At 37.0% G+C, this 12,185-nt stretch overlaps 1 protein-coding gene across 1 annotated transcript in view; it reads right to left on the bottom strand.

Annotated features, from left to right (window-relative positions):
* Window positions 1–12,185, bottom strand: part of sima (HIF-1 transcription factor component sima) — a 163,990-nt gene that overhangs the window by 108,059 nt on the left and 43,746 nt on the right. The window contains 4 exon segments of the mRNA XM_019061382.2: window positions 4,874–4,980; window positions 6,935–7,161; window positions 9,999–10,172; window positions 11,422–11,567. Of these exon segments, the coding sequence (XP_018916927.2) occupies window positions 4,874–4,980; window positions 6,935–7,161; window positions 9,999–10,172; window positions 11,422–11,567 (654 nt within the window).

The following is a 12,185-nucleotide window of genomic DNA, read 5'->3' as shown; positions in this document are numbered from 1 at the left end:
ATGCAAACACCTTAATAACGGAGATACAATACTTCCTTGAAGCTCGTACCTCTCTTCACCATTCGAAGTGAAACCATGAGTACGAGGGCTGTCCCAAAAGAAACCGGACTTTTGTCATAGAAGGCGAACCGAGCGTCGTAATGAAGTTTTCTTGGGCTTGTTTGAAAGCTGATAAGCTACTGAAGATGCTTGTTTTTACAGAATGCAAAAATTCGTCTTGGTAAGGAAACTACACGCTTTGGAATAAAGGAAAGTCAAACTCGAGTTGCGATTTTTGTCTTTATTTCAAGAAAAATTTAGATACAACTTTAAAAAAAACCCAGGTTTTAAGTTAAAAACTTCGTTGCTCTCTTATTCAAATGCTTAAAAATAAGGAAATTAACATTTTAAGCAGCTTACCAAGTCATCACCTATCCCCTTCAAAATACTCGCCAGCTTTGTCGATGCATTTTTGCCACCGTTTCTTCAATTGGGAGAAACACTGTTGGAAATCCTCAGATTTGAATGATCGCAATTCCTACAAGGTGTTCTCTTGGATTTCCGGAATGGTTTGAAAACGTCGACCTTTCAAGGTAGATTTAAGTCGTGGAAATAAGAAAAAATCACACGGAGCCAGGTCAGGTCACCTTGAAGGAATTGCGATCATTCAAATCTGAGGATTTCCAACAGTGTTTCTCCCAATTGAAGAAACGGTGGCAAAAATGCATCGACAAAGCTGGCGAGTATTTTGAAGGGGATAGGTTATGACTTGGTAAGCTGCTTAAAATGTTAATTTCCTTATTTTTAAGCATTTGAATAAGAGAGCAACGAAGTTTTTAACTTAAAACCTGGGTTTTTTTAAAGTTGTATCTAAATTTTTCTTGAAATAAAGACAAAAATCGCAACTCGAGTTTGACTTTCCTTTATTCCAAAGCGTGTAGTTTCCTTACCAAGACGAATTTTTGCATTCTGTAAAAACAAGCATCTTCAGTAGCTTATCAGCTTTCAAACAAGCCCAAGAAAACTTCATTACGACGCTCGGTTCGCCTTCTATGACAAAAGTCCGGTTTCTTTTGGGACAGCCCTCGTATTGAGCCCTGCATCAGACCGAGGTTCGGTTTGATGGCGTTGTGTTTTTCTTTGGCGCTGCGCTAGTGCGATCTCATCAGATTTCCTATTTTCCAGATTTTTCCAATTGAAAACTTGATCAAGTTCCTTGATAGTTCCCGGTTTTCCGAAAGCGTAGGTACCCTGGTCATTCAGCATTTCGCTAGGGATTGGTGCAATATCTTGAGCCTCATCTGCATTATCGATCAGTGGCGTGGCGTAAATGATCGATTATCGATATTTCTCCATTTGAATCCGTGATAAAAAATCGATTATTACGGTGTTCGCTGCGAGCACCCCGTTAATCGATCCTTTTCCATAGGTTCAAATGACAGATCAATCGATACATCACAAAGCACGCCACGCCACTGTTATCGATGGCTAAATTGTGAAACCGCGTATCTCCGTTTGCAACGTGGACGGACTCCTCGTCCTCCTTAATTTTTTCTTTGGAAGACTAGTCGACGTAATCTCTTCAAAACAATGGAGATGTTGCAAGTGTGAGGAATTTGCAGTTTGACTGTTGATTCGTTCTATAAAAGTTCGCGAGAAACAAGATGAAGCCACTGGTTTTCTCTGAAATCAACTCCCAAGCTCAAAAAAGCTCTCAAGTTGAGGCCAAAATGGAGGGGATATCCCACGCTATCCTGAGAGTCCACGTCTACATCAAGACAAACTCTCCATGCAAAGTAGGGAGCAAATACATTGACAGGGTTGCCGTGTCTTCATTTGTGGAGTCCCCAAAAAAAGTGGCAGCCCTGTCAATGTATTTGCTCCCTATCTTTGCATGGAGAGTTTGTTTTGATGTAGAGTGGACTCTCAGGGTAGCGTGGGTATCCCCTCCATTTTGGCCTCAACTTGAGAGCTTTTTTTGAGCTTGGGAGTTGATTTCAGAGAAAACCAGTGGCACCATCGTGTTTCTCGCGAACTTTTACATACGATTTCAGTATCAAATCGCAAATTCCTCACAGTCACACATGCAACATCTCCATTCTAACAATTTCAATTAAAAATATCGATAATTTTCCTCAAAAATAAACATTTTATTGGAGGAAACTTGACAACTCTCGAATGCTCATACGGCGTTCTTTCCTTAGCACGGCAGCGCTTTCTCCGGATAAGCCAACCAAAATAAGTCAATTGCTTGCAAAATCCGGGCACCGCTGCTTTCGAGGCGTGTGAATGGTGTACTTTGACGAATTCGCAGCGGTGTGAGTAGGTCCTTGCTGCCATTTCAGACAAGAATTGCCAAAATCAGTGAAAAGAACGCTTAATATTCACTTCGAAGGAGTGTGAAGAAACAAAATTAGGCGCTATTTTGAGCGCATCCACCGCAAAAGAGAAGTTTTAAGTTCGGTAAAATCTAGGAGTATCGTTGGGAAGGGGAAGCATCAGGAAGGACAATGTCCCTTTCGTTGTCCCCCAACCCTGCATTTAAAATTGATTTTCGGGCAATATTAGTCAATTTTGCACTATTCACCGAAAAAACGACAAAATGTTCCAAATAAAAATTCATCTCCTAAACTAAAAAATTTAATTTTGGTTATCTCTTGCTTTTAGAATATTAAAATTACCGATAATTTCGTAGAACTGTTACCATGTCTGTTCAGATTATATTATTTAAAAAATTGATAATCCAATGATCCTATCTGTAGATTTTACGATTCAAAAATATAACACGGTGTGATATTCTAAGTTAACCATTATAATGAAGATAAGTATTTTTGAAATAATCACCACCCATATAAGTATGTATATTCACTAATAACTAAATTATTGATGATGTGAGTTTTAGAAATAGAATAAATAAATACTATCAGGTACTGTGTTGGTTTCTTTTATCATATATTTTTAATTCAATTTCAACTTAGGAGCCCAATGCAAATTAATTGCAATTAAATTGATTAATGCAATTAAATAAATCCCCTCCCCTCCCCTTTCTAAGATAAAGCTATGAAAACATCTGACAAAGTATCAAAACTTTTCGTGGACCCAAGATTGTTTTTGTAAAAACTGGATTTTCATTAATGACATTGTTCAATTTTAGCAGACTTCACGCTTTAAATGCTGTTTGTTTGAGTGCTTTTTTTTCATTATTTATTTTTTCTTCTTTTTCTTCTCCGTTTTAGTGAAGTAAGAGCTGAAATAGCAAAAATTTTAAACATTTTATCGTCAAGGCCCCAGGTTTTCATCAACTTAACTTCATCACTTGATTAAGCTAGGATGCTTCTGAGCTTTCAATTGACTTAAACTTGAGATTTGAGTGAGGTTAACAAGGGACAAATCTGCTTAAACAGTGATCTAACTGGCCCAGTCATTGCTCATTCTAAGGATTACAGTCATATCGAGTCTCCTAGACGTTCTGAATATTTCGTCTGGGGAAGAAGCGAAAACTCGCCACTTATTACAATTTATCCGAGTTGGCCCGAACGTCTAAAAGCGCCTGCAGAAACACTTGATGCAACCTACGATACGCGGACGTGCTGATTGCATCGTCTCAAATTGCGGGCGCTTCAACTGAGAGAACTTCGGTGGCAGTGACAATGACCAGACAGTGTTACTTTCTCGATGACAGTTAAGGGAACTCCGCCACAAATGAATAGTCTAGCCATTCACTAAAAAAATCCTGGGAGTAACAAAAGCTGATGACCTATTATTCTTTTAACAGAGTATCCAAATGTTTCAGCGAGATCCACCATAATTTCAGTTCACCTACTACCTTAAATTTTTCTGACTTGAACCATTTAAATCATCCTTTATTCATCCACCATTTCTATCATTATCACAGCAGGTTGTTCAATTAGGGAGAATTTTATCGATTTATAGAATATTTACTCGGAAAAAGCTTAGGAAAGTCAGGGAATAATAATTTTTCATTTCTGTGGTCACCCTATAATTTACAATATTAATTATTCCTTGACTTTCCTAGGCTTTTTCTAAGTAATCTTGAGTAAATTCTCTGGCTTTTGAGACAGTAACGGTTGATTGATACTAATTTCAATATTTTCAGAGCCGTACAAAACAAGTCAAAGTTATGTAACTAAACATGTGAAGACTTACAATTATGCGATCATCATTCCTCAAGCGTGATTTTCCCCTAATTTGTGGGCCATTTATTCCCCCCCCCCCCACCAGGTTAGTACCCGACTGTTTCAGGTTTTCCCTGACTGTGACCACTCTAAGAAAAGCCCTGAGACACCCTGTCATAGACTCTTACTTATCTTGTAACTTTTGCTGCTGTTTTCATTTCACAGATGCAGTGGGTCATTAAGTTATTCAGGACTCAGTACATTTTCTCCGTTTATATTTCTTTAATCATACTTTAAATCCCATTTCGGTTGTAAAGGAACATACATCTCATGACTCCAGCATATTGTGTCCCTCTGATGCCATATTTAACATGACATGACCTTCATTTTTATCCAATCAGGTGCCTTCAATCTGTCAAAGCATGTGATGACATCATGACCACTGTGATTAATGTGAAAACCAATTTACATAGCCTAAATATCATGATCCTGTGTCTGTAGAATGTGATGCTCAACATAAGATACATAACATAAGGATACTAACATAAGAATGTTAGTATCCTTATTTATTTTATTTAACGATCTTTGTGGTACAGTTCTTTACAGAAAATTTACATTTTTAGGAACTTCAAGATATGAAACTAAGTTTCTGATAATGTTTGTCTTTGTTCTCCCCTTTTTTTAAATTTTTTTGTATTCTGTGAGTTTCTACTCCTTTATGATTCAGAAAAAGTGACAAAAATAAAAATTAGACTTACAGTGTTTGAAGGACTTTTCAATGGTTTTGCTGTCTTGAGCATGATGGAATTCGTACAGTGACTTGGTGAGCAAAGTATCTGGATCATAACCAAGAAAATCTGCCATTCTGTAAAAGAATAAAATTACTAATGTAACTGAAATAAGCACTAAAATAAGATAAAAAGCTCTTTTTATCACTACTTGCACATATACGCACACCCTTAGACAATCCTGTATGCACACACATCTTCACGGGAAAAATGAGTATTCTTTGCGGAAGTGCAAGAATTTTCCGACTAAGCGACCATTTTAGTCCTGTGCCAGTTTTATGGAATGAGGGAATTCTAGTAAAATCGGGGAAAAATCTGAACGAGAGAACTCTGCCAGATTTTTAGAAGTTTTTATTTTTCCAGCGTTTTCGTGGTGGTGAAGTTAAATATTAGGGGAATTTCGGTGAAAAGTTGAGGAAGGCTTGCGATTTTTTGGCACCACTGATTAATTGAAACTATTTTCTTGCATTATATATTTTTTCTTTCGCTAGATATTTTTTATTTCACTAGGTATTTTTAACCTTCACTCTTCTCTGTGTGCATGACAGCCATTCTTTGACTTATTTTCATTGCTACCTGCTCCCTTCTCGCAACGACTTGCCTGAAGTTTAGAATTAAGAGTGTTCAACAGCCCTTTCTCAGTTTCTGAGGTACTAAGTTAATTTCCTGTTTGTTGGTTTAAAATCAAGACCAAAGACACCGTGAGGATAAAGATATTAATTTCCTACAAAAAATGGATGGCAGTTGAATTTTCTCCTCAATTCTAGAGGTTTCGTGACGAAAATTTCTGTAATATGGCAAGCTCTTCATATTTGTGAGGGACCTGCAGATTAATTTATTTAAATTATGTTTGCACAAAAAGACAGAGGAGAATAGCCCTATTTTAGCCATGCAACACTTACATCACATTTTAATGTATTGTGACTGCTAGAAACTTTCAATAATCAGCCCGCTGTTCACAAACAAGGCTTAAAAAGCTCTAGGTCACTCCATACTCTCACTTTCTAATTGTGTGAGACTCTAATTTACACCCTCAAATAGCACTGCTAATAATGTTAATAAATTTCTAGATTTAAAGGTAAAACGCTACACAAGAGGAAAAGAAGAAGACACAAAAAAATTAGCCTGAGCTGTATCTAAAAAAGTGGTAAAACAGTGCAGGGTTCACATTATTTTGCGGAGAAAGCAAGACCAAAAATTCCAATTAGTCAATATTCTTGTGCTTTCACGAGTATCAGTACTAAACTGACACTCTCCACTCTCAGTCTAGTACTAATACTCATTCAAGCTCAAAAATGTTGACTCTAATTAAAATTGTTGAACTTTTTGGCCTTGCTTTCCCCACAAAATTATGGAGACCTAAGACTATGTTACCAGCTCGTTACAATAGAGCAAACTGGAGAAGAGAGGGTACTTTTTTTTAATTGGTTACACTGTTCTAATTTTGATTTTTTGAGTCTGCGTTTGTAAAATATTTGAATAATTTCAAAAAGAACTCCCTAAGTCAATTTTCCTGGACATTTTGTAACCTACCTGGGATATGAGAGGAGTGTCAAAGATGTCTCATTGGATCTGTTAATTTCAAGATTTGCAAAAATTTTGAATTATTTGTTTATTAGGCCTCTATAAGTACTATCTGTAATGTAAAGACAACCTGTTTCTGCAGTTTCTTCGCAATTTTGCTTTTTTCTGTCTGACATAATATTCTTGCTTTTACACAGTTTTGTTTTTAATTTTTCTGTAGGTAAAATGTGCTTGTAATTTCGTAAAAACTCTAAAGTACTTAATTTCACAGAAGAAGAAATGAAAAGGTCTTTATTGGTAAAAAGTGACAATGAAGAGAATCAGTCATTTTTGTGATATATCTATCTATCCTATGATTCCACATCTCTTCTTCAATTCATCAGAGGCTTGATCTGATATTCACAGGAGAGGCCATGAGAGATATCTTTCACCGAGAAAAAATTATCAGAGGGTTTTAGTTTTTGAATACATGTTAAATTTTTGAAAATTTTGATTCCAAATACTCACTTTTCATCAGCGTAAGTGAACTTCATATCAAGTGAATGCTTTGAGAGGAAAGTACGGGAACCAAGAGGTATTTCAATGTTTGATGGATGCGGTATGGGTTCTCCGATAGCAATTAAACAACAAGACATGGGTGAGTCACTTTTGTCTGAGTTGTCATTGTCTTTGTCTGATTTTGTATCGCTTTTTACGTTCAATGGTAGAACAAGGTGGCCTGTGCAATGGATGACCTGGAACACAACAAATGACAAATAAATATACGAAATGATAGATGATGAGAAATTCTGAAAATACAACAACAGATGAAAAACGAAACAGTATTCCCGTTGAAATATATTTTTATTGGGCGGTCCCCCTTCATTCTGATGCACGGTTCGTTTCAGAGGGAGGTAAATAAAATAGTGTTGCCCACTCAAGATTCCTTCGGGATCTTGAAGTAGGATGCATACACAGTCATTTAAGCCTAAAATGAAAATATTCTGTCGAGCTCTTCGAAAATAAAATCGATTTTTGTGTTTTTGGCGCTAAAATGGCCTTCAAAAACGATCAATGATTCAATTCCGATGGGTTGTGCATATGCAAAATGGTACATGTATGATGAAATCTACGTATTTTTGGACCAGGAATCGATTGAGCAGGGTCCCGAATCGGTTTGAAGCTTCATTGACCGAAAAATGGGCCTTTTTTTGGGATTTTAGGGATGTTTTGGGCCCATTTTTTCCCAATTTTGGCGTGAGAAAACCTGTGCCGTCATGGGTATTGATTATTAGGTACTTTCGGGCGATAAATCGAATGCGCTTGGTCCCGAGTCACTCCGGGGCTTCCTAATCCAAGAATACGCTGTAGGCCCAGGTGGAGCTCCGGAAGAGCTTTGAAAATATTTTTTGTCTTTTATGTTCAAACTGGATGCTGAAATTGGCCTTTCTTTGACTTTAAAATGAGACTCCTGAATAAGTAACAAGAAACTTTTCTATAATTTGATGACCTTTGGCCTCCTTCAGCCAGTCCACTGTGTAAGCTCCTGCATGAAAGCACGATGCATATCTCAGATCTGATCATGCGCTGTGAAGAATGATATCAGTGCGCACGCATGCTGATCTGCACTGATTGACGGGTTCACACACATACACATCAATTTCTCTTTTTCAAAGACCTTCTGACGAGAAATCGTATGCGCTTTATGAAGAGACGGTATAAATTTGGACTCGAAAAATGAACTCCTCTTGTGGATTTATAATATTTATATGCAGAATAACTATTTTCCCTCCTTTTTCGGTCAAACAAATAATCTTAACCCAACCAAGCCGAGAAAAATTTTTCGGCCTAAGAAGCCCCGAGTGACTCGGGACCAAGCGCATTCGATTTCTCGCCCGAAATTACCTAATAATCAATACCCATGACGGCACAGGTTTTCTCACGCCAAAATTGGGAAAAAATGGGCCCAAAACATCCCTAAAATCCCAAAAAAGGCCCATTTTTCGGTCAATGAAGCTTCGAACCGATTCGGGACCCTGCTCAATCGATTCCTGGTCCAAAAATACGTAGATTTCATCATACATGTACCATTTTGCATATGCACAACCCATCGGAATTGAATCATTGATCGTTTTTGAAGGCCATTTTAGCGCCAAAAACACAAAAATCGATTTTATTTTCGAAGAGCTCGATAGAATATTTTCATTTTAGGCTTAAATGACTGTGTATGCATCCTACTTCAAGATCCCGAAGGAATTTTGAGTGGGCAACACTATTTTATTTACCTCCCTCTGAAACGAACCGTGGATGGTCTAAGGTAGAGGTAATCTTTTACTTTGATGACCTTAATCTTCAACTTTTCTGTAGAACAGAGACTGTAACCCTTCTGAAAGAGGTAATATTTTTGGCAGAGCATAGATGGAAAAACACATGTTTTATGAGACAAGTCGTTACAGTAATCGCTTTGAAAGAAGTCAAAACTAAGAATCGACATTTTTTTAGACGTAAAATTCCCCGTTGTATTTGTATTTTAGTTGGAACTGACAAGGAAATTTTTTTAAAACCTAATAAAATGCTGGTTAAGCGGACTTTTATCACATCTTATGCCCTGCAATGCAGACAAACGGAAGATTTGTGCCATGAAAGAGGAATATAATTTGATCTTGCTCAGATGAAATTAAGCCTAAATCTAATAAAGTTTTAACTCTTAATTTTTTTAAAACCTAATAAAATGCTGGTTCAGCGAACTTTTGTCACATCTTATGCCTAGCAATGCAGACAAACGGAAGATTTGTGCCATGGAAGAGGAATATAATTTGATCTTGCTCAGATGAAATTAAGCCTAAATCTAATGAAGTTTTAACCCTCTTACAGACCAGATAAACAAAGATCAAACACACACATACACCCTCTCCCCCACTCACACACACACACTCATGATCTAAGAATATTTATCCCAATACTTAAAATTAAATTCGAGCATATAGACTTTCTTTCAATTTTATTATTTTTTTCCCTTCTTTTTAGATACATTTTTTCTTTTTTTCTATTTTTTCGTTTTCTTCGATTTGTTTTTATTACCTATTTAAATTTCAAAGTTAAGTAAAGACAAGTGTAGCATATATATTTTGTATTGCCCACCACTAAATCTGATTCATGTTTCGACGAAGGGGGTGGAAAGGTAGTTTCACGATTTTAAGTGCAGCACTCCAAAGAGTCTATTCTCATACCCTACCGGGTATAAAGGTATGCTGTCTTTTTCTAAAAAGTAATGTGGGCCAAGACATCAAACACCTACCGAATAGTGAATTGAAATCTCTGACGCACACTCTGCTACTTTTTATTCCATACGATGATGGAGCCTAATTTCGTATGCATCAACATACACTCATTTTATTCCTGACAGTTTGTCGAACACTCATTGTGAGCTCCTTTCAGAAAAGCAAAGTGCGCACAGGAAGCTTTACTAATGACTCTGCTAACCATGAAATGTATTTTTAAAATGTCTATCCATAGAATAAAAAAGCACCGTTCCACACATCAACTCTTTTCCACCATGCCTTAAATTTCAGATTTCAATACTGGTACTTACTTTGTATGAGGCAGATTTGAAATTAACACTTTTTCCTTTGCTTGTTAAAGTGCACTTTAACCGCATGAAAAAGGACCTTTCGGGTGAGGGTTCTTTGACTGACAATATGTCACGCATTTCGTTGTGGTCACAGGGGTGAGACACATCGTAAATACTTTGACCAACGAGTTCAATCTGAAAAGAGATGGATCAAAAGTTCAATTAGAAATCAAAAAAATGTAAATGCAGGCACCTTTAAAATTCATGAGCCCAACTCACTAGTGTAAGCACTCACTCAGTTACTCTTTAACATTTAAAACTGCATAGAAGCTAAAATATTTTTTCATGGTTAAAGATGACTAGATAGGAAAAAAATCGATGATCCCTTTCATTTCTGCTGAAAAAATTGTTTCTCGATAATTTACTGCTTCAGTTAAAAAAAAAAAGGTTGCATTCAGCACCCTTTCCGACTCCGCTTGCATCTTGTCATTTTCAAAGTACCTGCCAGTCCTCGGTAATGAATGCCAAATATTTCGCCAATTAAAACCTATATCGACGGTGTAAGTCGGCAATCACATAACTCGGTTTGCGACGTCGCAGACTTCCTGTCATACTTTATTTTTTAAACGGAAAACTACTCAACGGCAATTCTCTAAAACTGCCGTGATTTTTCTTCTCTGTGCGAGGAAAATTCTGCAAAAACTTCAAGGAATGAGGTCAATTTGTTCTCCTTTAAAAGAATAACATAGAGGCGGAGATTTTCAGACACCGCAAACGAGATGTGATTGCCGACTTACACCGTCGATATACCAATATTTGTAGATAAAAACTGTTTTTTTAGCAAGTATTTGGCTTCCATCACTTTTTTAAAAGGCACGTCTCGTACAACTTTGGTCCTCTCGTACAGCTTTTCTCGTGCGTCTTTATGACCTTTAAATTGGCATTCGATGGTCTCAAGGCAGCCTCTGTACCAAATAAAAGAATATTTTGCCGATTTTTGAGAGATTATCAGTTTTACGTATGTTGATTTTAATTTAACCTGCGTGATAATTAATCATGTACATTTCTTAAAAAAGTGAGAAAAATGGAGAAGGAAAAACTTTTCCGAATTTTCTTTCTTTTCCGAAAAAAAATTTGCCAAATTCTTTAAGAAAAATCATTCTAACGTGCCTAAAAATTAATGAATATGAATTGCGAGGATTTTAATTTTGGGAAATCCATCATTCCTCTTTAAAATCGCAGAGGGGAAAAATGCCTATAATACCTATCCAGAATGAGGACTTACAGCGAAAATTCCTTAGAGGTGCTGATTACCATTAAATTAAAAACGCTTCTTTCAGAGCAAAAATGGTACCTATTTTTGACATGATCAAGTGAGTTTACGCAACCTTGGAAGAAACTGTCAAATTTTGAATTCTTTCTTGGGCAATAATAGTACACAGACCTGAGATAATCCAAGGTACTCGTTCACATTTTCGGATAGGAAAACGATATCACCATCAGCAGATAGGACCAAAAGAAATCCTGTTAGAGCCTCCAAAAACATGGGATCGTACTTTGGATCGGGTTTGATACTGGGCACTACAGGCACTGAAATAAAGAGAGAACAATAAAATTGATTGGAAGGCAGTAATGATTCATACACTTTCAAATTCGGTTGCAAAAACGAAGGGCAAGGTTTAAAAGGTTTCAGAGATTCCAAAAAAGGAGAAGAAAGAGAAGATGATAGACGTGGTTCGTCGATTGTACTTGCCGACCATCGAATCCGATCGAAGTTTATGCAATTACAATGAGAGAGGCTGTCCGATAAGGTAGAGAGCCTTCAGTAAGTAGGATAGGCAAAACACCCGCCGAAATGTAACTACCACGATGGCACGCTCCGGCAACAAGGTTCTGTGACAAAATTATTTTTGTCTTAAGAGTTTCCAAAATGTATACATCATAGTGATCAAACATCCAACTACTCAAAAAAATGCGGTGCGAGCCGAATGTTTTTCCCGTAGCGAGTGACCGGGGATCCAGGGAGCGCAGCTCCTTGGCTATAGCCGTGACGGACGCGCGCATACGGCTAGTTTTCTAAAAAATTCTACGTTTCCAGGACTATCCAAGAGAAAAAAATATACTCAATATGGGCAAGTTAGAAGTAAGACGAGAAAATTTCATTTAAATGGTCTTTTGTTTCTTAACTTAGCTTGAAAAAAGATTTGA

The sequence above is a fragment of the Bemisia tabaci genome, chromosome 1 (genome assembly GCF_918797505.1).
Source record: "Bemisia tabaci chromosome 1, PGI_BMITA_v3".
In the NCBI taxonomy this organism is placed as follows: domain Eukaryota; kingdom Metazoa; phylum Arthropoda; class Insecta; order Hemiptera; family Aleyrodidae; genus Bemisia; species Bemisia tabaci.
The sequence above is the reverse complement of the archived record's forward strand: the minus strand, read 5'-3'. Positions and strand labels throughout refer to the sequence as shown.